The sequence below is a fragment of the Triplophysa dalaica genome, chromosome 25 (genome assembly GCF_015846415.1).
Source record: "Triplophysa dalaica isolate WHDGS20190420 chromosome 25, ASM1584641v1, whole genome shotgun sequence".
Classification (NCBI taxonomy): domain Eukaryota; kingdom Metazoa; phylum Chordata; class Actinopteri; order Cypriniformes; family Nemacheilidae; genus Triplophysa; species Triplophysa dalaica.
Genome location: NC_079566.1, coordinates 6,026,399 through 6,052,231, shown reverse-complemented (window position 1 = coordinate 6,052,231; position 25,833 = coordinate 6,026,399). Strand labels below are relative to the sequence as shown.

Below are 25,833 nucleotides of genomic sequence, written 5' to 3'. Positions count from 1 at the left end.
CTCAACCTTGAAGGAATCTCTCCCTAAGCCTCTGTCGAGTTCAATCGGAACGGCACGATATTCGCTGCAGGTCAACGCATTCAAACGAGGGTCGGTGAAAACAATCAAATGCCTTTTAGTGTACTGATAGAGCTATCTTCTTCAACTTGGTTGTTAGGAAAGAAGAACCTAAAAACAACAAACAGCGATAAAGAAAGAACGACATGGAAATGAGAAAAGCGCGCAATTACATCCATTAGGGGACATAACAAAAAAAAACAGCAAAGATGAAAAGAGCACGAATTAGCTACACAGTCATTAAGCTAATTGCAGAGTTCATGGAAAAGAGCCAGAAAGAACGAAAGAAAAAACACTATTTTTACGAGTGACGTACGTAATGAAAAAAGGTTTGCGTTTGAGGAGTCTGAATCTTTGAAGCTGGTTGATCAACAACATCAAGCTAAAAGCACAGAGGAGCATCAAGGTGTAAAGAGGTTTTTCAAACTTTTAACAATGGTTTGTCAGAACGCTTCAGTGCCCACAAGCTTGTTTTTACAAACTACAGGATTTTAACATTAGCATCTAATTTAAGTGTCATGAATGACCTAATAATTCCTTCAGCCTGTGAATGACTCTTAGAGTATCTCCAGAGGTCACACTCGCAAATTCACGGATGTGTTTAATTTACAGATCTCGGAGTTAGTAACGGTTGTGGATTGTAAATAAACTTTGCGTCCAAAAAATGATCATTAAAGTGTATTTGAAACTCACAGGTCCACATTAAAGAGTTTACCCTCATGTCGTTCGAAACATTTTTATGACTTTCTGGCGTGGAAGACAAAATAAGAAATTTAGAAAAAAAAGTCCGGTCTTTATATTTTCTTCCGAACGGAGGTCTGGACAATATTTTTTTTTTTTTTTTAATCAATGTATCCCTATATATATATATATATATATATATAAAAGATATGATCTTTTATCAGGCAATTTATTTTATATTTTGATATCCAAAGTATGTATGTACCGTATGTATAAGGCTCAGTGGCTTAAGGGGAATGCCCTCTAAATAGAAGCCTGATAATTAATATTTGTAAATAAAAAAATACTGACAAAATACATAATTATGATAATTTCCCAAAAAGAACGTTCAATCATTCCATAAGAATATTCTGTCAAACAAGAAACAAAATCTTCAATATTGACAGAATAATGCCATTCTAAAGATTAAAATCTTATAGAAATGAATGCTTGAAATTAATCTTTGATGCTTGTTATGTAATAATTCATTCGATTAGGAGTCTTTAGGCTTGGTTTTCACAAGGTCACAAATGTCTACATGCTGATCAATAACGCTAATGCTAAATGTAGAGAAAAATGTTATGGATCATAAAGTATCACAAAGCTTGTTGAAATGTTGGAGACATAGCAAACAGTAAACAGACTGAAAGATACACATACTTTAAAATGGCTGCATTTTGTTTAGGTTTGTGTGTCCATTTACCTGCTCTGCGTGTCTGCACTACTGTTTTTAAAATAAGCAAGTCTCTGCTACTCTTCAAGCTGCACGTCTTTTTATTTGGCGGAAGAAAAGCAATTGCATAAATGTTCCTGAGAGCGCGTGTGATGTTATTCTCCGTTTTGTAGATGTGCAGCTCAATTTAAACAACCGATATAGTCAAATGTTTAAAGTGGTTTATTAGGCTATGTCTCGTGGTCCGGATGGAACGAGGCACAGGTCCGGATCCGGCCAGCGGTCCGCCAATTAGGTGACTGGTCTACACAGTGGAAGTCAATGGGGGGCAATGTTGTTTGGTTATCAACATTCTTCTATCTGCTTTACAAAAGAAAGTCATACAGATTTAGAATGACGAGAGGATGAATAAATGTTATAAGACTTTTTGAGGGGGGTGAACTTACAGTTCATGGACACCATTGACTCACATGGTAACAAATTGAACTGAATACGTCACCTAGAGCAACAATTAGATTATCCGTACAACTGGATTGAAATCATACGCTATGTTTAGATCCTAATATAGTTAAGATTAACTGGCCAGTCATTCGGTTTAATTCACTGGCGCGAGCATGTGGCGTGTGATGATAGTTAATTCTGCTCCTTGTGTGTGTGTGTGTGCAGTCCACTCCAGAGGCTTTGTGATCAAAGTGACACGTGCAAGGCTCTTTTAGATGAGGTAGGGGATGTCTCCGAACACACACACTCGCATACTTATACAAAGGCAGGCATTAAAGAGTGCACACACATACATTGGCAGGAACACTTACCGCTACACAAAGACACACACTATCATTAAAATGACATCATCATTACAAATGGACCGCTTACGTTTCAGGTGTTTCGACCAAGAGGAGTTTGTACAGAACAAAAGCTACACAAGCAGTAGCTGATACTAGGAGATCCCTATCCAAAGAGCGCAGCGTTTTATTTATTTCACACCTGCTTTACTTCTGATTTTTCCTTCTTTCTTGGGTGCTTCTCAGAAGCCCATGCAACCATGCGTGTCTCACATTGAATCCTGCAAAACGTAGGTCTTTAATCCTGCGGATCAATGACAGATCGACAATGGCAGAAGAAATTCAACGTTTTTTTAAGGCGATAGGGAAGGCAATCCCCAGCAGAGGCATGAGTCTGCTGATAATACAAGCAATAATGGAGATTTTGCTGGATCTTGGTTTCAGTTTGAAAATAAAACATCCCTTTAGGCAAGCACTAAAGGTAAAAGAGGTTTAAAACATTTTCTGATTTTAAGGGAGGGAGGTGGGGGAAAAGTGTAAGGAAAGGGCTACATAGTCAATGTCTACTCACCCCACACAAATGAAGTATTTAATAAGTATTTAATGTAAATCAAAATAATACATTTTAATCGTGACTACAATATCAATGGGAAATAATTAAGGTTTAATTTTATTAAATCATTTTCCTTTCAGAGTTACATGTTTCCGCCAAAGCGTGAATTTTCACTTAAAGGCACAGTATGTTATTTTCGACACTAGAGTTCGCAAAACAGTAACAAAGGAATTGCTTGATGATACTGTAAAGGTGCATGGAATGATAGAATTTGTTGTCTTCACATCCATGGTAAATGGAAATCAACCTTTAAATTATGACGTAAGTCAACAGAGAGGCTTAATAGAAACAAATCTTTGCATTTGCTCATGAGACTTACTGTTTAGAACTCAATATTTTGACGTCATACAACGATCTGTCAGTGAGCAGCAAATGAAAAAAACACACTTTTGATTTCTACAGCAATAAAAGCGGAAACCGAGGATAGCACAGTTTTTATGCCATTAGCAGGCAATATAATCCAATGAAGAGGGGTGTTATGTTCTAACCCAAACACGAGAATTGCGAAATTCTTTGTTTTCAAACATTGTTGGAAACTTTCGGTGATGCAAGTAGACAAGTGAAAAAGTATATAAAACTGTGCAAGTGGGCTTTGGATATTGTAATGCAAAAATCGTACATATTGTGCCTTTAAACTCACTGACCATTTGCAAACTAGGGATGTTACGATTCACTCAGCTCCCGATGCGATACACGATACTGAACTCGCGGTACACTTCATACAAAATATTTTTTCAAACTAAGTTAAGAAAAAATAAACTGCCCTTTAATGTTTCTCAAATGCTTCATATTTCTTTGTAAAATTAAAATATATTTTACGTCAAATAACAAAAGCGCCCATCTAAGTGATTCAATATTGTATCATTTTAATATAAATCTCTGGTTTACACAGGGAAATAATGTTACAAAATTATTGTAAATTGTAAAGTTATGATTTTGTCATACTTGTTCAGCTCATGAATGGTTCAGGTTGGGGTGGATAAAGCTGCAGTCGCTCACCTGTGTTTTGCCCAGAAGCTTATACGCCAGTTGAACTTTGGTGTAGTGAGAGACATCAAAGTGCTTGCAGGTTCTGGACAGAGCCACATCTAGCTGTTCCTGCATGGACAGATGTAAAACCAACATGATCAGCAGCAGACGGGGAACCTTCATGGGCATTATAAGTGTGTATATGGAAACACATCACAGGAAATAACATGTAGTTAAAAGCACGATTACCCAAAACGAATGAGGACGTTTACAATCGGAGGTACAAATGACAGATAAAACTGACACCTTCAATTAAACTTTAAAATAAGCATTCACATTCTTCATGAACTGGGTTGTGAGTGTTACAGAAATAGAAGCGCGGCGTGAATCGGTGTAATTGCGAGAGCCATGCTTTGCACTTGAAGCGGGCGCCACACTATTTGCTAATACTCAAGGTAAGAAAAGCGACAAGATGAAAAGATGGGTGGGGGAGAAAAGAGCAGATATTAAGAGAGAAACATTAAAGGAGAGGAAAAAGAGAGCAAGTTAATGAGTTGAGGAGTTGTATGCAAAGCTTGGTGCCATCCAATTACAGACGTCTATGGATAAAACACTGAATGCCACCGACAGGCAGCACACTGCTGGGAAAAGCATGTGTGTGGCAATGTGCTCAGGCTAAACTTGAAAAAATCCAAACATTTTATTAAATAAACCACAGTCCATCTGCCCAGGGGCCTGAGAGACTGGACGTTGGCAGACTGACACCTTGGGCACCACTGTTAGACGTAAACGCATGGTCAAGTGTTCCTTCCGATCTGTTTAATATAATGCTGAATGTGCTACAAAAGGGCAACTGCTGTTGTTTAATCTGGGAGCGGTAGGTGAGAGTGTGTTTCTGAAAGGAACAGAGTGAGCATGGAGCTAAAGGAGATTGAACGTCTGATTCAATTTAAAGAAGGTTGCCATTCTGAATCCTAAAACTAAAATGTTTCTGAAGCTCACATACCTCTATTTGCTCCAAGGTGTCTTGCAGTTTGGAATTCAACTCACTAGAAAAAAAAGAGAGTTTTGATCAGTTTAGCTAGGACGACAATAGAAATAGAAACGGGACAAAAATCTTTGCACCACAGGTTACCTTCATCCTTAACAACGCAACGAACCACCAAGCACACCAATATGCTGGAATGAAGTTACTGTTTTACTCTGAGAAATGGGCCGTTGAAGCGAAAGAGCAGTAAAAAGAAAAGCAGACTTGGAGGCGGACGATGACATTTCCCTATGATAAAAAAATGACAATGACATTTGAAAAGATAAACGGACTGCGCAGTTTTACCAAACCTGGTTTGTTGTTTATCTCGTGTTGCTGGAACAGGTAGGATATGTGTTGTTAGGTTGCTCAAAACTAAAAAATTTCGATAACAAAATGTATTAACGGTGCTTCAACCTCCTGAGAATTTAACCATGTGGACAGCCCACAGTATCAGCATCCTCAAAATAGTTCAGCCTTTAAAGGTCCAATGTGTAATTTTTTGAGGATCTATTGACAGAAATGCAACATCCATAACTATGTCTTCAGATGTGTATAAAGTTCTTACATAATGAAGCATTGTTTTAATACCTTAGTACGAGCTATTTCTATTTACATACACCGTGGGTCCCCTTACGTGGAATTCTCCAAGTTGTTTCTACAGTAGCCATAAATGGACAAACTGCTCTACAGAGCGCATTTCGTAAATACATTTTCTCTTCCAGCAAAGAAGCGACAACGTAAGAAAATCTTAGTCATGTGTCAGCCACCGGGGTGCTTCGAAAGGAGTAAGATGCCCCTAAATTTCAAACACAGGACCTTTAAATTCATCTGCTTTGGAGCACTACTCCCTATAAAAAAATCATCTAGACGAACTAGTCAACTAGACAAGTAGTTCTGACCCCTTCCTAGAAATTTCTAAAAGAGTGAGTGCTAAAAGCAACTTTTGGTTGAGGCTCTAACCAGCAGCTTCTTTCCCGGTGGCCAAGAATACTTATTTAATCGACGATTAAAAGCAACTGGACTCCATTTCACAAGCTAACTCTTCTTGACAAAAGAGATTGCCTGTTCCCCAGGGGCCAATGTTGGTGAAACATTAGACAGAATGCATAAAACTTTAATTAAACCGCCTTTTTCCTCCATTGTACTTTTCCTTCTTTCTCTTTGAAGGCACTGGATCCAAAAGAGGTGTTCCTGCAGCCTGTTCTAATTCTTTCCCTATAAGCGCTCTCATTTCGATGCATGCTTCTTTGCGTTGAGGAACAGCCCCCTAAATCATCCGTCGCTACTGGAGTGCAGAAGCAGGAGGCTTTTTTAATAAGCCTCGTTGTTTTTCTGTCACGGCAGAAGTCCAGGAAAAGAGTGCATATAACAAGAGAATGTGACCTTTCCGTAGAAAAGCTTTTCTGTGGAGGAGATTTGAAGTTCCTGCAAAGGCGGATGGGAAGCTGTGGTGGCTGCCTTCATCCATCGGGGTGGCCTTTGACTCAGCGTGCGACAACCCTTCCCTTCGGGCACCTCACAGGAACCCCAATATCACATTGAGTCCATCAATTACACCCGATTCGCTTGTGGCTCGTCTGCGTCGTGCATCCTAGCGCCTGCCGTGTTCTTCGGGGAGGCCGAGCGAAATCACATTTTAATGAGCTTTCGCGACAGGATCCGTCACACAATAAAAACATTTCAATTCAAACGGTCTCTTTTCGTTACCACACCATTAGCCCAGCACGCACTGGGAGTAAAGACAGAAAGTGGACTTTTTCTTGTTTAAGACAATATAACACAAAAGCATGATCACTAGTAGCGTGGGGGCAATGATGTTTCAAAGATGTAGTCAGATTTGTGGGAGGTGTTTGTTGAAATTCAGTGCGCTGGGCTGAAAACTATCAAGCGGGGCTCTTCTGTGATCTGGGTTTCTCAGCAATTAGCTTAAAAAGTATCAAGAGTCCATTACTGTTGGAGGTTATCTAGAAAATCTTTTTGCCACTTCAACTCGGTAAGAGCATTTTCATTGTTGTAAAAAACTATTTGCTTTTGGTTCAAAACTTTACAAGTGCATGAGAAAAAAAATGCACTGAAAAAGAATTTAAAACATGTGCGATATTATCATAAAATGATATGAATTTGACCAACTAAACAAAATGGTAGATTGTATTAACCTGCAATCTGTAACTTTTTTTGGTTAAAAATTGGTTATTGAACAAATGGCATTGTGAATCACTTTGATTTTTAAAGAGATAGTTCACTTTTAAATTGTTCCAAATGTGTATACGTTTCTTTGTTCTGATGAAGAATGTTTTTAACCAAACAGTTCTTGGACCCCACTGACTACCTTAGTACGAAAAATTACTTTATATATTTTTTTTCTGTTGAACACAAAAGAAGACATTTTGAAGAATGTAGGAAAGCAAACAGTTCTGGGGCACTTTTGACCATTGTAACTTTTCCTACTATGGTAGTCAATGGGGTCCAAGAACTGTTTGGATACAAGTAGGGATGCACCGACACCAATTTTTAAGAGTAGGAGTCCCAATATTTTGTTCTGGTACTCGCCTATATCAATGCCTGTACCTGGATTTTTTTTGTGAGGTGGTAAACTTCCCATTCAAAACACACTGAAACCAAAAACTCTCCATTAAAACACATTATAAAAAATGATATTTTATGTGCTGGTAGCAAACTCTCAAAGCTCAAATGTCACGTGAGGTATCCGTCTGTGGAATCGGTGTGACTATTCTTCCAAAAAGCTTACTATACTAGGGCGATTTTACTAAGCATCACAATGCAGATGTGAACGATTACTGCATTGATGGATTCAAACATATAATAGATTATTTAAACATACAAATAAACATCATATGTGCCAGTGGTTGCTGTTTTATTGTAAATAGAAAGTGTTGCTATTATGTCTTATCGTATATGAAAACGTTGATCTTAATGATTTCTGTTGTTCTTTCTAGTGTCGCACAGCGCAGCTCGCGTGCGATGTAGACAGTGTGACGGAGACAGACTTATTTGTACAGTAAGATTTAAAATGGATGACCCAGCGTATCACGATGCATCGGGATATCGAATCGTTGACATAATAATCTTAAATGAATCGAATCGATGAACCCAATCGATAACTTTATAAATCATTTAAAGGCTAATTTACTGACATGATTTTATACACCGTACAAATGAATGGGTACATCATCTATAAATGTGTTTTAAATATACTCCTAGTCTTGCAAAAGCACAACAGACTTGCTTATTTTGTGCACTTTTATTGTGAAACACTTTGTTTTTGTCCATCAAAAGTGTACAGTCACTTTAACTGAGCGTGAGCAGCGCTGCAGAATAGACTCAGCACCGAGACCATCGCTTCAGTACTGCTCGCGCGACTCTCCTGCTTGACGCCGATGGGCGTCAACAGAGTATTTCTTTTTGGATGAATTGTCTCTTTAAGAGTGATGTAATCTGCAATTTTTTGTTTCACACAGAAATGTCGATAGAGGCAAAAGTTACAGACTGCAGCTTTAAAAATTATTTAACAAACACGGTGAGACAGAATCTCAAATCTGACCTTTAAAAGATCATCTTTACAGGTAAAGATAGCAGAAGTTTGACCTAAAGTCACGTATCGGCAAGTGACATTCACATTGTGATATTGCCTGGAGGTGTTTGTAGACTCCATGACCTCAGATACGCCATACATCGCAACAATCCCCTGGAGTCACATCGATAGCTCCCTCCATAAAACGCCCCGTAGCTCAGCATCTCAATGCACTTAATTAAACATCTTATCACTTTTCCCTGTAGAGAGAGTGATGGGCAAACCACAGTGCTATCAACATAAAACACTGAGATTCCATCAAACAGGCTTTTATTGAAAAGGATTTGTGGTTGTTGAATAAAAAGAAGCTCTCTTGGAAGACCCCGCTGAATAGCAAAACAGGTGGATGAATATGCAGTCAACAGGAATGTTTAAATGGTTCAAAGAACAGCTGGAGAGAGAGCTGTAGGATATCATTGACATCACTGTGAGCCTATGTTTTTATATTTTTACCTGTCTTTTCCTTCAAGCACTGACAATACAGAGACAGATGTATCACAACTGACATTGTTTGACAACTTACTGTCATTATGTTTTCTGTTCCAGTCTGTTGCACCTGTTTTCACCTGCAGCTCTCCGTTCTAACCTAAACTGAACTGTTAAAGGACCCGAGACTAGAGTAGCATCTACAAAAACAATGCTTAACTTTGCCTGCATCCCCGCTCAAGATGCTCATCAGACGACTACAATTGCACATCATACACATTCCTCATGATTTAAAACAATCAACTTAACTCGGAGTAATACGAAGGCTGATGTCACACTCTCTGCAGAAAGTCACTTGACTTATCTCACTGCATGTTAGGACACTTATTACCAGAAAAACTAAAAGAAAAAAACATCACCCATCCACTGCAGTTACTGTAGTCATTGCTAGAGTGGCTTCATACTGAAACACTTCATTTTGTATTCACTGGCTATAAAAGTAACAGACAAACAAGTATATTAAAGCATATTATCAGCCATTACACAAACAAACAATGCATTCGGCCAATTGGCTCGATACTGCCCGCTGTTCACGTATGGCAACATCTTCTTGAAGACAAAAGCTTCCAAAATTGTCAAACTGCAGACTAAATTATTTGGCAAATCTAGTAAGTTTGTACCTGATAAATATTGAATTTTAAGGATATTACTCTTGCTGATACAAGGTTTCTCAAGAAAACATTTGTTTTGGCTCATCTTCTAACAGCTTTTACTTTAGTGGAAAGTACTTATTATGTATGTTTATAGGATACTTTTTTTCTTCATAGAACATGCAAATCACATATACCGTTACTGACAAAATTATGCTGTTTGCTATTATGCATATGAAACAACTATAGGTCTATTATATTTTTGTTGCTGGTGAATGTTTTCTTCCTCCGCTTCTGGTAGATGTGGTAAACAGTGGTTTTGGATCTAGTGCGAGGTACACTTCCATTGAAAATCCAAAATGAATCCTTGAGCACAATAACTTAATACCTACTCTGAAAAATATTTTTGATCTGATTATTTTCCAAGAGAGAGAGTTTAATCGTCTTTGGACAGATTTCCATGATCTTGCATAGTTATCTCAGCGTAGATAGTGGGCTGGCTGGAGGCTGATCAGATAGACAGAACTTCCTGTGCCAACCAGAACAGATATATATATATATATATATATATATATATATATATATATATATAGAGAGAGAGAGAGAGAGAGAGAGAAAGAGAGAGAGAGAGAGAGAGAGAGAGAGAGAGAGAGAGAGAGAGAGAGAGAGAGAGAGAGAGAGAAAATGGTGTGGTGGGTGACATTGCTCACTGGACAGCTAACAGGTAGATTTGTTTCTCAGAATAACACTTGCTGACAGATTTCCTAGATTTTCTGACTGAATTTCCATAAATATTCCAATCACTCCTGATCACCGAATAAGGTTTACTAATATTATATATTAATATTTTACACATTGATTTGTCAAAGCAATTTAAATCATACAAAATAGTTTAGTGCTGAAAATAACTACATTTTTCCATTTGGCATCCTTTCATTGGTCCATTTGCATTCTTACTTTTCTATCTAAAATATGAAATGTTTTCCATTACTGTTGGCAACCTGTCACATATCAATTTTGTTGTAATATTCCTCAGCCCAGATTACACACTATTAAACACTCTTCATTGAATCTATATTATAAAACCTGTGTAATGGTTTTAGTTGTCAGTGTGATTGCAATTTTGATACTGCAATTCCGTGGATGCATTTTCTGTTCCGCAAGGTGGAAAAAAACATGAATACAAAATTCATGTTCTTCTTACAATCAGATACAATTTGTTTTCTTTTTACCAGCTACCAAAACAAAGACAAAGGATTGTGGGATACCGCACATATTTTCAAGCAAATCTGCTAACTGTGTGCATGACCTGCATAAAAACCCCAAATCTGTTTATTTCAGAAATGAAACTTAATACCGTCAAACTGAACTCTACAGGAGATCCTCATCAACCCAGTGAGTGATTCTTTACAAACCTTATACAGTTGTAGTGTTTGAAAGTGCTGGCGGCTTTCTGGCATTCTAAACACAACTGGATGGCTCCTGGATAATCCTCCTCCTGTAAAATCGAAAAATACATGTGAATATTAAAAAATATATTTACAGATACAGTCACAGCTTTATGAGTGACATTATAAATTACCAAAAAAAACAATTACTTTTAATCATTGCATGTTTGTGCATTAACAATTTGTAAATGTATTAACTAATGTATTATGGCTCCTGTATGACATACCGCTTGCTGCTCCCTAACTCTTTGTAATTCGCTTTGGATAAAAGCGTCTGCTAAATGACTAAATGTAAATGTATCAAGCATAAAGTACCTCCAGCATCTCGCTGAGTCTAACATCAGTTCTTTGCTGTAGGAGACAGAGAAGAGAAAGTGTCAGAGATACACGAGTCAGTAGAGACAAAAATACTCAGTTTGTTCATTAAGAATGCAGATGAAGTGATTACTAGAGTCTTTATGGTCCTCAAAGATTTCAGCAATCCTGTCAACAGCTGTCGGCGTCTCTGATTGGCCAAAAGCCCCAGACTGGCTTCAGTAAAGCCCTCTTTAGAAGAACGAAGCTGTCTGCAAGAGCCAAAACGTCAGCTTTTTAAACCTCATTTGCGCTCATCAAAAATTAAAACCAATTTTCGGTTTTCTGGTGTTTACAGTGATGAAAGCTCCCTGACCTCCGTGCGTTTGTGCAGATTACGGCAGCCAGCTGCAGATTAGTTTGAAGAGACGTCACTCTCTCAAGCTCCTGCAAATAACAAAATTATGCATTACAAGGAATCCTTTGAAGTACAAAAGAAAACAAAATTGAGACAATGGACATGAAGTTTCTTCCACGGAGCTGACAGTATATTAGTTCTCAACCGCGACTCTGACCCTTTGCGTTAATGGGTTCAGATCAGAGTGGGTTTTTGTGTCCACCATGAACAATAATATGAGAGAGAGAGAGAGAGAGATATAGAGAGAGAGAGAAGAGAGAGAGAGAGAGAGAGAGAGAGGAGATAATGGCGACAATCTTAAATTATGGTTAATACAAAGGGTGAGTTTAGAGAAAAAAAAATTCCTCTCAGCCCACACCGTGTCCAACAAACTAATAAACAGTTTTTGCAAGTTTTTTTTTCTCTCCATTACAACAATCTCAGTTTTCTAAGAGCACAGCTGTAACACCGCGAGGTGAACTCAGCTTTCAAAGTGCATTAGCTATGGCCGGCACAAAACCAGCCTTCAGCGCCCAAACATCACGCCACAGTCACGTTAAAGATAATTATTTGGCAAAAGTATACAAGGTGGAAAGGATCGATTCCACAGTCAGCTGGCTGAAACAAAGGCTCCTTGTGAGAAGCATCACATGGAAACATTTTGATTCTTCCGAAATATCTACAGGAATTCCCCCCTGAGAACGCTCAAAGGCTCCCAGAGATTCACAAAAAATATCTTTATTTGTGCTCCGAAGACGCTGGGAGGTCTTAAAACATGTTGAATGTCATGTGGGTGGGTAAAAATGACAACAGTTTTGAGATGAACTTTTCGTTTAATGTGTCTTGGCATGCTGTCAGTCTTTCACATCGCTGTTGGATGACTTTTTTGTCACTCCTGAGCTTTGATTATGTTGAAATACAGACACTGGACTGGAATGGCCACAATACATCTACAAATGAATATTTGAAAGGTCTTCTTGTTTTTTTCTGCAGATGTTTGTCTGTGCATTGTGCATACACTGTATTTATTTTGTATTTATAAACACATCGACATACATGTATATATTTAGGAAATATTGCCATGTTTACATTTATATTTCAATTATATATAAACGTTTATTCATTTTTATATTTTTCTTAAAAATTATTTTATAATATTAGTTGAATTAGTATATTTAGGTCATTTTATAAAAATGTTATTGGAAAACAATTGCACTGATATTTTTTAAGATATGTCAGGGCAATTTTAGGACTGCTCAAACATTCATTTTAGCCTGGGACTAGCCTCAAGCCATGTCTGTGAAACCATTCAAAAGTATGACTTTTTAAATTCCATTTAATGCCAGATTGGTAAAACAAAACATAAAAGCTATAAACTGTTAGTTTTCATCTTTTTCCTAAACAGCTGCGGGATTCAAATGGCAATCTGTCAACCACAGCAATTTAAGGAGTGACTCCGGTAGTCTCTACACACAAGAACCAATAATTTAGTGAATTCACTCCCGGAGAATTCAGGACTCAAACTATCACTCTCACAAACAGCCAACTACAGGCATAACTGAACGTCTACCAACCCACACAAACTAGTAGTAGAGTCATAACCCTTATTAGTTCACAGCCCTGCATCAGCACCAGTCAATGATGCACCTGCAGACACGCATCTAAACTCCTACACGGATCAGACAGTCCTAAAGCCTGGTCGAACACACCCTCCCTAATCTGATGTGCTAATGTGAACCTGTCAAGAGAAAATATGAGCATTCTTCCCTTCAGAAAAGTGCTTAGAGGCGGCTTCATTGTGATTGTAGTAAGAATACTGCAAGCTGATTTGGATAAAAGGGTCTGCTAAATGACTGCCTGCAACAACAACAACAAAAAATAACAACGTACATATCTGGCTCTGTTCTAAAATCTGTCTACATAAGCAACATCCGCAGGCTTTACAGGCGAGCTACAGTCAAGTAGCCTGCTCAAAAATGACAAAGCAAGTGAAGTGCATCACACTGTGATGTACCGCTGTTTGACTATTTCTGTGAACAAATCACACAAGCTTACCTCACTTTTCTCTGCATCACTTAGCGAACGCTTTTTAGAATTCAATGTCAGATGTTCAAGTCAGGAGTTTAAAAATAGCGATTTCTATTCCCGTGCGCTTCTGTGACCTATTGATTCGGGGAGCTTGACTGTATGTAGAAGAACTTTCCAGTTTTAAATGACATTGAGTGTGATTTCCCAAAACCAGAGTACTTTTAGATTAGAGTCACACTGGTATAAGTGTACTCTTGGAGAGGTAATAAGTACTATGGTACATTTTTAAAGAACCATTATAAAGCTTTAAATACATTAATGGGTTCATTTTGATGTTAAGCATGAAATATGGTACAGTGAGTATCAATAATAAATGCAATATCTAATGTTTTTTCTGTTGGCCTTCAAAGGGCAAATGTTTGTGACATGATTCTAGAAACATAGTCTTTTAATACGCGTTTCGCTTTTCATTACATAAACTGCAGCTTAGGACAAAAGATAAATGGCTTGATACTTTTTTTAATGTGGAAATTCTAAAATATGACAACATGTCCTAAATGTGAACTGTATAATTTCTTCACCATTGGATTGGCAAACAATGATGATTTCCAAACATGTTTCTCAAATACTCATCCTACTGACAAAGTAGCAACACCCCATATAAAAACAACACGTTTGCCCATTTTATACAACGCTGTCAAGCACGAAGAAAGGATTGAGAGTAAAATCATTGGTATGAACAACCATACCATTAGCAAGGTTAAAGAGACCTTCAACGCAAAGGCAAAGTTTAGGTCACATATTAACACTATAACACTGTTTGTTTGTTTGTTTGTTTCACTTGAAAAAATGAAGAATGACAGCCAATCATTACCTACTACCCAAACGCAGGCTGCCAACGATAAACTAGAGGCTTCCCTTCATTCATCTTGTAAATTGACAGCAAACGCATTTGCTTTTGTTTAGCAATTCAAATATATGTTTAGAGGCACTGCGGGGTGTTTCATTGCTATTATGCAGTTCTATATTTCCAGTCTCACCTCTCACCACACATACGCTTACAAAAAAGCTTGGACAGCACATCTGTAGGGACGGCACATCGGTGCGGTGTTACCTGCTGAGTAATTGTCCAGCAAGACACATACAGCTGAATTCCAAGGTGACAGGGGAAAAAACATGAGCGTTTCAGGTAAAAAAAACTAAACAGATCGTGACTGAGAAACGCAGTGGAATCTGACACATTTAAAAAAATCTGCCTCGATTTTATTGCTAATATTGAAAACCGTTATGATGCCTCAGCGGAAAAGCTGCTGGTAGATCAAAGTGTGTTCTCTTCATTAACAAAGAGGGAAACATCGCTACAGGGACAATTTTAATTTAGAAAATTTAAGCAATATCTCATATTTAACAACAAGAAGGCATGGGGAGGGGATTCAATCTCTGAAGTTAAATATGTCAAGAGTAGAGAAGGAAAAAAGACTGATATTTCCCTTTATGAATCAACGTCTCACCCAACTCTTTACTGTTAATAAAAAAATCTAATTCCTCCATACATCAAACACAATGAATGATTTCATTTCCGGACGCAGGGTAAAAAAGGTCAAAGGTCAGCATGTCCACTTCTGATTACCTTTAAGTATTCAAAGTGATCCATTTTCAAAAGCGATTCAAAGGTTTTTTTAAGGATGAGAGAACTACGACCAGGGGCAAAAACACACAAAGCCGCAGCTCTTTCTTCCAATACTGCTTTGATCCTAAATCGCATGGAAAATCTCCCTCGAGATAAAAACACAAAGTATCTTGAGCCAATCTGTCGGTCACATGATATATGAAATCGAATACACTCACATACAATCTGCGTTTTAACATAAGTTCAGACCAAACGCGAATGAAGCGTTAAGCGCGAGTGATTTATATGTTAAGTCAATGGAAAGACGCGATAGACCTCCTTGCGAATTGAGCGTTTCGGGTGTGTGGCGCGTGTTTAAATAATCTGAACTCTGGCGAAAATTCGAGCCGTGTTAACCAATCAGTGACGTGATTATGACATTGCGAGCGGAGGCAGAAATCCCAAACAACAATGGAGTACAAAATCATTGTTGCTGCATGTGGATACCTGAAGCTGTACGATACATCTAACTTTTATCGAAACAGAAATAAAAAGGATCTTGCTTGGAAGAAAGTGAGTGAGGAGGTCGGACAATCTGGTAAATTGTCAAAAACGATCTTTACACAATTCGAGACATATATATATGAGACTGGCACTCTAATGAAGCAAGTAAACTCAAAATGTTCAAGCGTTCAACTACGCATGAATATTCACGCAAGTCGCATTTGGTGTGAACACGCAGTAACAGATAAACACTTAGAAAATAAACACTTATAATGTTCCGACATTTTTTGCATTCTTTTTTTCCAGACCCCAGTTTAAAAAAAACCTGGCTTAGGAAACGTAACCTGGTCAATATCACAAATTTTCTTATTAGATTTATTTGTTATATTATAAAAACTGCGGAAGCTTAAATACTTCATACTGTACATATTTCACATTTCCTAGTTTGATTTTCTAAAAATCAGTTTTTATATAATCAGGTTTAATTTACATTTTAAATCCCTTTTTGTTCAAACAGCTTGTGGCCAGAAGTCAGATGTCAACTAAACACACCCTCCAGACACAGTGTCCTTGCCCTAGTTCAACCGGACATGACAGATAACTAACCTTAACATACGAAGGCTGTTTCTCCAGAATAAGGTCTGCCACTCTTTTAGACACCTGTAAGATGAGAACACAAGGTAAAGGTTAACATCTGTTTGACATTTGTGCATTTAATGTCACTACTAGTCGAGTCACAAATTAGAAGGAAACAAGAAACTTTTAACCTAATTTGACTTTCCATGCCTTTCATATTTGCGACAATGACTTTGTCACAACAACATTATAAATGTTTGGCACATTTTAACATACAGCAGGTGATAATGGAGTCACCGAATGTTAGGTCATAAATCTAAAACATTCAGATGCACGTTCTGATCATTATGTGTGCACGTGGCATGGCCAGCCGTTGTGAACGGGGTGGCAGGACGGCTGTGAATTGCTGATGTGACGTAAGAACCGAACAGATGGCAGACTCAGCTGAGCAGTGTAAACAGAACCCATCGTGTGAAAAGCTGAGATGGGTAGAGATGTGAAGGAGAGGAAAGATAAATTATATATATATGGAAGAAGGTTTGTAACCAAAGAGTTCTGGAGCACTATTAACTACCATAGTAGGATAGTTTGCTACCAAAAATTCTTTGTTCTGTTGACCACAAAAGAAGATATTTTGAAGAAAGTATGAAAGTAAACCGTTCTAGGGCACTTTGACTAACATTGTCATTTTCCTACGATGGTAGTCAATATCTCCCCAGAACTGTTTGGTTACAGAAATTAATCCAGATTTGGAACGCATGAGGGCATTTTGGGATGAACTATTTCTTTAATGCTATTTCACATTGTTCACAGAAGACAAAAAGAGATCATTTTCACAAATCTCGCATTCATGTATGAGATGAACACCAGTAAGCACCTAGAAAAAGATAACCATCTCTTGCAATATTTCCCAAAATTGAAGATAGACAGCGTCTAAAAATAACTGGCCAACACATATTGTATCACAATCCGTCAGACTTCAGCAACTCAGCAGCGATAGAGCAAATATGATGACAACCAGCGAAGCTGTCTATCAGCGAGACAAAAGAGCGCTCACGTTCCCTGTACGCCTTCTCGCAGACTGATCCCTGCACGCCTAATAACTCAAATTAGAAATCTATTAAACAGAGCTTGCACCAGTGCAGTAAACAGCCTGCAATTTTCCCCAGCGCTGATTTTACGGATCCAAATTACACCAGCGGCAAACACCGTACGTACCCTTTCTACCTTATTTTCCAATTAGGACAATGGTCCTTAAAAGAACAAGAACACAAACAACAATAAATCAAATAATAATCATCATTAATACTTTTCATTTCGCCTAATGAATACAGGAAGTAACTCTCTCGCAGATATCCAATCAGCTAAAACTGCATTACGGTTCATTAGGATGGCAAAGATCAAATGGAGCAGGTCCCAATTCAAGGCCAATGGTGCACTAACTAAGTTAAGCGTTGGGCCCTGATCAACATGACTCTGTTTATATTAAAAGCCAATCGATTCACATTCACTGCCATATGTACACGATGAAAGTGTGTGGATCATTTGAAAAAAAGCCTCAGAAAATTCATTTCTTGAAGGCATCTGTGCTCTGCTTGTGCTCTTGTGCAACAATATATGTTAGAACTTTTATTCTCACAGTCAACAGAGACAATATGGGTTCAATAGGGCTGGTTCCTTTATTTGTCGTTGCTCTCATCCATTTTTCTCCTCCCCCTGTGAACGGTTACACAATGAGCATTCTTGTGCTACAATGAGCACTGCAGGAACTATGCGTAAAAAGACTGGGTTTATTCTGTACATAAAATACTATCGTTTGTGGAACGTTATACTTGGCTTTGAGTCATTTATCAAAACAATACAACATGGGAAAATCTTTCACTCCACACAAAAGTCAAACAAAATAAAAGCTACGAGCCAATTACCCCTGACCTCCCACTAGGTTGAAACAATATTATTGCTTCTCATAAGATAAACACAGGACTGTCACTAAAATTTTACACGGCTCCAAAACGTACATCATAAAGCATAGGGCAATATTATAAAGGCTAGTGTTTTGTAACCATTATGTTCTATGTTTCCCAACTTACAGCCTCCTAAATACAGTCTCTATAATTCCTTATTAACATCAAACCTTAAATAGGTTCCTAACATTACAGTAGATTACCAAATATTGAATAATTCACTACCAAAAACTTTGGTTTCCTGCAAATAGTTATTTCACAATTCAAAACACCCTTTTATTTCAAAGCAGCAGATCTCGTTTCAAAATATTTTACAGTGTGTGCATATATTGACGGTTTCTTTGGTAAGAACATAAACATACATTATTTGGCACAATCTTAACTTCCGGTAGACCTTCGCAAAGAATCTATAGCTGAGAAGTTTTAAAGGAGTCATTCGTCGGATGTACGTGTTTTTCTTTGTCTTTTGTGTGTTTTAAATTGCCCATGCATGTATTAGACACGTGAAATTGCAAAATTGTAAGTGTCGGAACAAAAGATGTATTTTATCTAGAGGCGAATGCTCACCCAGACTTGCCTGAAACGCCTTGTGTAACCACACCCCCACAACTTGACGTCAGCTCGTGGAGTGATTTGACTAAAACCGCGAGAAATGTGGGCGGTGATGTAAATCTCATTGTGCCGTCGCCGGCGCAGCCTGATGTTCCGAATATTTGAAGAGGCGTTACATTTCCATGCAGTATTCGACCAATTACAACGCACCAGTGAACTGGCCAATAATAGCACACCTCGCTTTTTAGAGGGATGAGCTTTGTAAAATATCAGCGCGTTTCAGAGAGGCGGAGCAAAGAGGAGATACAAACATGCACGGTATGTGGAAAATACAGCATTTTTGAACCCTAAATCGTGTATAAACATTGTATTACATCTAAAGCAAACAATAATATTTGTTTTAGCCGAATCAAATGGCCCCTTTAATTGAATAACAATAGCATTATAATATATTAATTAAATATAAAAAAACTCTAAAATAACCAAACACAGACTGGAAGTTAACTTTGTGCCAGGCGCATGCGTCCGGTGAAATTATCTATGCTGTATATATCTATATACTGCATACTTAATAAGGGTTAGATTAAGGGTTTGTTTTAGGGCTGGTGCCTAGTAACTACACATTGACATGTACATGTGGAACAGGACTGCAAATGAATATGCTTCCCAAAATCTTAAATCAAAATGTTCCACGTGGTACCAGATTAAAAAAATTAAGAATCTGTTAATTAGGACTAAATTAAAATGTCATGTACTTTATATCCCATACATTAAATATAAAAGGACTGCTTTTATGTTAAAGGTGTAGTTACTAAAAATGTGTAATTCTGTCATTTATTCAGGACTCATGTCGTTCAAAACCAGTATATGACTATATGGATATTCTGAGAAATGTCTCAATGGTTTTGTGTTCATACATTGGAAATCAATGTGGTAATTGGTTACCAGCGGTTTTCAAAATAGTGTGGAATATCAAAGGATGAGTTATTGATTCAAGAATTTTCATTTTTGAGTGAACTATTTCTTTAATTTTTTTGCCATTTAAATAGGTAAAACTCACTGATAATGTCATCCTGCTTCAGAAAAGTCAGACTTATTCACACTGCAGACAAGCAATTAGCTCAATGATGAGTTTCTGCCAGTGAAGTGTCAGAGCTGCCTGTTAGCAGAAGAATAAGCTGCCACCTTCAATAGAGCAGATGGATTCCTTCTCTACTGACCAACCCGATCAACGATAACTGCCAGCTGACAGTGACACATCTACAGACAGTGCATATGAGTCAATTTAAAAAAAAAGGCATGGATGGAAAGAAAAATCACTCTATTTCTGTCCATAAGGTCATGTTCTCTCATGTAAATGACACTGGAAGAGCTTTTATACATCATGAATAAAACATCACGTTACACGAGCTTGCACGGCACGATATAAGGTAATGGCATTCAGCAGGAAGTCCGCCCCACACAGAGCTCTTCCTCCTCCCCCTGCAGCTGTCTGTCACGACCCGGATCGCCGGTCCATGCCGAGGCCCCTGCGGTGACCCCGGGGGCCGCGTGCTGCCAGAAAACGGTCTGCTTGTGGCAGGCCAAAACAGATAACGTCAGGCAGGGTCATCTGGTGTCCCCAATAAAACAGGGGTCGCATCTTTCATCATGCACAGTGATGACAAGACAGCTGTGCGTAAGCAAGCATTTCACGAGAAACCGAAGAGAGAGGAGGACACTCAAAAACACATTTCTGAGTCTGGAAGGCAGACGTGAACTGCGGATCACCCCGGAACGCTACAAAACACGCTAAAGCAGGGTAAACGCGGTAATAAACTGTGACAGATGACGGAGGATGAGATACGAGTCTCAGTAATGATTCAGCACGTGCCTCGTATGTCAAACCATACCACAAATAGGTCTGCTTGCTGTATATTTTAAACATTTTTTTAAAGATGTCCCTGAATCCTATACTTACGGCTGCTTGTTGTCTCTTCAGCTTATCTCTGTATTCCTCGAGTTCCTGGAGGTTCAGATCGGGAGGGAGTTTCTGTTTTAGAGGAAAAAATTGAGAACTTCATTCTTTGTCTTATTTGTGCAGATAAAGATCTCTCTAAATAAAGCTTTTCAACAGCCCGAACAAACTTTTCCCTGTTGAATAGTAGACTTGCGGATAATTGATGAATCAATCTGAGTTTATAATAAAAGAATACACAAACAACACCTAATGGCCCATTTCCACAGAGAGAAAACAATGAAAAGTAAAAAGCTGAGGCTTGCGTAAGAGTAATTACTTTCTACTTGGCTGAAAGTCTTATTTAACGCAGCTTTTGCAATGCACCACCAAATCTAATGAGATTTCACATCTGCGGGATGCAGAATATCCATCAACTTGGGTCAAACTACGCAAACAGTGAAGACCACTTGATAGCATAACATGGCTGCGCAGACACACTCTGATGAGCCGTAACCATCGACTAGTCAGTGCTCTCAGTGTGAGAAGATAGTGTACTGATGTTCTGACTGTAGGTTATTACTGTATACCCGCTAATTCTCCATAGAGAATTGTTTTGAAATAGGATCATGCGTCTCTGAATCTGAAGATTTAGAAACAATTAAAAATCACAGAAGCTACACCAGAGGTTCCAACCCCCCCCCCCCCCACCACACCTCCAGCTCGTATTGCACCATGTCGAAGGAGTCGCTGGAAAAGTACACTTCCTCGATGCTGTCGATGATTTCCTGCTCTGCCTGGGGATCAGTGGGCTGCTCTCTCAGTTCCCGCAGCTCTTCCTGCGGAGAGAGAAATGAGTGTTGGCAAGGAAATCTCTCTACATCTGGGACACCATTGATGGGAAAAACAGCCTGGCTCCTTCAAAACTGAGTTGGGACATTGATTATTTCTTAAGTATGGCTCATAGTCCAAAGATTAACTGGTCTTAGCTCCCGTCCCTGGGGAACTCCCTTCATGAACCTTAATGAGAATCAGTACAGGAACATCAATTTCATTCAAAGCAACTTTGAGAAACAAAGCCATCTTTTTTCTTTGAAGAAAGGTGCTGAAAGGCTCATAGCGTGTGATGCAATGGGGTTTAAACAGCTCTGCGGCCGAGATAAACTTTGAGCCATATTCAATTAAAAGAGCAGATGTCGAGGCAGCATTCAAAAACCCTTTAATTCCAGCCGTCAAACACATTCACGGAAAGCAATCTATGTTGATATAGCACTCATTCAGGCTGTACTGAAGTTAGACACTTAATATATTATAAAGGATCTTCGTATAAAGACCTCAATTTCATGTCATTGAAACGCATGATAAGATATGATTTGGCCAGAGAGCCTTTAATCTACCCAAAGAAACTGCATGCGGTGTGAATGCGGTACAGACTGATGTTGGCAGTGCTGTGAGGAAAGCGTGGGTGAATTCACTGAGGTACGGCATCAACATCAGCAGGGGGCGGGGTGCTATGAGTCACTCTTCACTGGTACACGCTCAGGAAGAACAAAAGCCAAAATCTCTGGGATCAGCAGGTACTATTAGGGCTTAAAGATTCTGTGAAATGAAAATGTGACTTTTATGGTCTTTGGTCTGTTGGCTTTGAGGTCACCTACTGCATATGCTTGACAAAGTTACGTTTATATGCATATAAAATACACACTCCAAAATCATTGATGAGTCATCTGGTGCTGAAGGGCTTACACATTTTTGCTAGATAAAATGCATTCTAATGTCCCCTCACACCAAAAATAAATGTACCTTAACAGTATTTTTACCTTCTAAGCAAGCATATCAAACAACCTTATAGAAAATAAAAACTCAGAGAATACATGCTGATTTAGATACATTACCCCACATGCGATGTCTTTTCTTGAAATCTAAGCATAAACTCCCTTATATTTAATCTGATTAATCGCAAAAAAATTGTGCTGGTAATAATTTTTTATAACTTTTATGCATTTGTAGCAGAGGAGCCCTGGATAGCAAAAAGCAACCATGTCTGACAATCTGACATAAATGCTATTCGTCATTAACAAAGGGGCTTAGATTCCCAAACTTACCATTTCAATTAAATGTTGGTCAAGTTTTTTTTGTACAGTGCAATTCTCAATACACATCTTTTAAAATCTGAAAATCATACTGATGCATCCTATTTGTTGTTAAGTGAAATGTTTATTGCTGCATTTCAGACACCTCAGAGGTCTGATATTTACCACCACCAAACACGTAAATAAACATCTGGAACATCCCTCAAAGTCAAACATCTGACCTCTGAACTTGGGTAGACCAATCAACCCTGACCTCAGGAAGCCAAAGATGCTTCCAGTGACATCGTCAAAACAAACTTTAACATACTGTATTTGAAGAACACAAAGTAATATATAATATATATATATATATATATATATATATATAACAGAGTCTCTCTGTAAGTTGTATTAATAAATTCAAATAAATATCCTTTTGGTACTCTTTACTGTGCCATGACGTGATGGACTGGAAAGCATTAAGGTTGGAGAGAGGACATATAAACTAGGATCTCTCCACCTCAAGCTTCATCTCAAATTAGACCTTAAATAGATCTTAAAGTTTGCATGAACTAGAAGTTGTGCTTGCCTTAAAGTTTAAGCCTTAACGTTAACGCTTCTTATTTACTTTGAATGTAGGAAAGTAGGTCCTTCAGAAATGAAGCTTGCAAGACTCTGTCAGTTGGAGTGAAAGTTTTGATTAAAGATTAAAATAACAGCAAAAACTGTGTATTGACTTGCATTAATAAAAGCTTTTCACCACAAAACTAGCACTGTGCAATAATAAAGTATTGTGATATCATGGGTACTTTAAGGTTTTGTGAGCCCCACTTGAGAAAAGAACAAAAATCGAAATAAAGAAAAGTGTTTATCAATACAAGTAATGTCATCTTTAAAAAGAAATCCCTTGTTGATCTTTTCATTAGAGATCAAAAATGCACAGCTGAACCAAATTTGTGAAGTATACACCACATAATGACAAATCAGGTGTAAATTAAATCCAAAATCAGATCCGGTGAGACTTCACAGCATCACATCATTTTCACACAAGCTGATAGTTAGAAAATAAAACTAAATCTTTGCTGTGCTAATTAAAATGGTCGCCAAGTCTTTGTTAAATATAATTGTCATTCTATTTAGGCTGACAATGTTTTGAGAAATTAACACTTCCCGTCCTTTTATTCCCTCTGCTCAGAGATGGAGTTGAATGCAAGTCTATTTGCACATAAAAGTGTGGCACAACGTGCTGAGCATCAATCAAGGCTCAACATGAGTGAGCTGAAGTGTTATTGAATGAATAATCAAATGCATAACATATCGTTATTCAAAAGAGTATTTAAAATAACAATAAGCAATGGTGCACATGGACATGAGTGGTAAGAGACCGACAGCCGTTGATGTCACTTCTGTTGCGAGAATGTGATCAAATCCTAAACTCTATCATTTCTTTGCAGGCATTAGACACCAATATTAGCAATTATCATTTTTTTATATGCAATGTGCATCGTCTGTGAGACAAGTCTGCCTAGTCTACAGTCACTGACATTCTTTAAAAAAACTGGCTAATGTGAGAATGAATTGTGTTGTGGAAAGTATTATTGATGATGATGTCAATGCTGATGATAACACAAGACGCTCTTAATAACCCTAATGACTTCGCACAACTAAACCTGGCGAGTTATTCACAAGACTGCCTGACAATCTCAATCATGTGATTATACTGCCATCTACGGACAGAACATGTGAAAATCTGTTTAGGCATATAAACCCCCCCAGGAGCACATTTTAAGTTTTAATACCTTGTTATTTGACACAGTTCCTGTTGTACAAGGGAAGTGAGATAGCATTTGTTGAAGAAATAGGGTACAGAATGTACACCTACCAAGCATCAATGCAAGTCATAACTGGCTTACTGGGACATTTGGCTGAAACCATTTTTTAGGAACTGTTAAATGATGAACAAATGTAGAACACGTTACCTGCCCTTGTTTTTTAATCTTCCTTAAGTGAAACCAATAAACCAAATAAATATAGATACATATGGATTACTAAAGAAAGTTAATATCGGTCACATACCGTCTTAAAACTGTTTTAACCTTAACTAAACCCTTAACTTATAAAGGGCATAGCTGTGAAACCAACGTTTTTATTGTATTTCTGAAACTTCACACTCCATATGTTGAAGGGACGGTTCACTCAAAAATGAAAATTCTGTCATCATTTACTCATCCTCAAGTCGTTTTAAACCTGTATACATTTCTTTGTTCTGATGAACACACGGAACAGTATTTGGAAGAATGTTAGCAATTTTCAGTTCTGGGACATCATCCAATACCACAATATTTGATCTGTAGAACACAAAAAAATTATTTTGAAGAATTTAGGAAAGCAAACAGTGATGCACCTTTGACTACCAATTTTTTTTGTCCTACTATATGGTAGTGAATTATTGAACTGAAAATTGCAAACATTCTTCCAAATATCTTCCTTTGTGTTGAGCAAAAAGTATTTATACAGGTTTGAACAACTTGATGAGGGTGAGTAAATGATTAAGCATCTGAAACAAAATATGAGGAACAGAATTATAAACCATCTCTATATTTTGTGACAGGTTAAGTTTCACCCAGGTTAAGGCAAAACTGCATTTGATGCTATGAATAACTGAACAGAAGAACACAACCACATGTACTGTTTGCTGCAAAAATTACAAGAAGATATACTGCTAAATCATTGCCATTGGTACAAAAACGTCTCATAAGGAAATAATGCAATGCATTTGTGAGTGATGACAGCTACACAAAATGCATAAGCTGCATGACTGTGCATCCAGTTTTAAAGAAATACTGCAGTCAAAAATGTACTTCTGTAGTACTTTACCTCCCCTCTGGTCATTTTAAACCCGCACACTGTACTTTTTTACACAATAAATGCTAATTTAAAC

The 25,833-nt window shown here is 37.9% G+C and overlaps 1 protein-coding gene across 1 annotated transcript in view; it reads right to left on the bottom strand.

Annotated features, from left to right (window-relative positions):
* vps50 (VPS50 EARP/GARPII complex subunit) overlaps window positions 1-25,833 on the bottom strand; it is a 118,034-nt gene that overhangs the window by 89,570 nt on the left and 2,631 nt on the right. The window contains exons 3-11 of the mRNA XM_056742010.1: window positions 21,537-21,659; window positions 20,845-20,916; window positions 16,399-16,452; window positions 11,631-11,701; window positions 11,409-11,526; window positions 11,276-11,311; window positions 10,928-11,010; window positions 4,821-4,863; window positions 3,845-3,943 (exon numbers count right to left, since the gene is read on the bottom strand). Coding sequence (XP_056597988.1) covers window positions 3,845-3,943; window positions 4,821-4,863; window positions 10,928-11,010; window positions 11,276-11,311; window positions 11,409-11,526; window positions 11,631-11,701; window positions 16,399-16,452; window positions 20,845-20,916; window positions 21,537-21,659 — 699 coding nt within the window. The remainder of the gene's footprint in view (window positions 1-3,844; window positions 3,944-4,820; window positions 4,864-10,927; window positions 11,011-11,275; window positions 11,312-11,408; window positions 11,527-11,630; window positions 11,702-16,398; window positions 16,453-20,844; window positions 20,917-21,536; window positions 21,660-25,833) is intronic.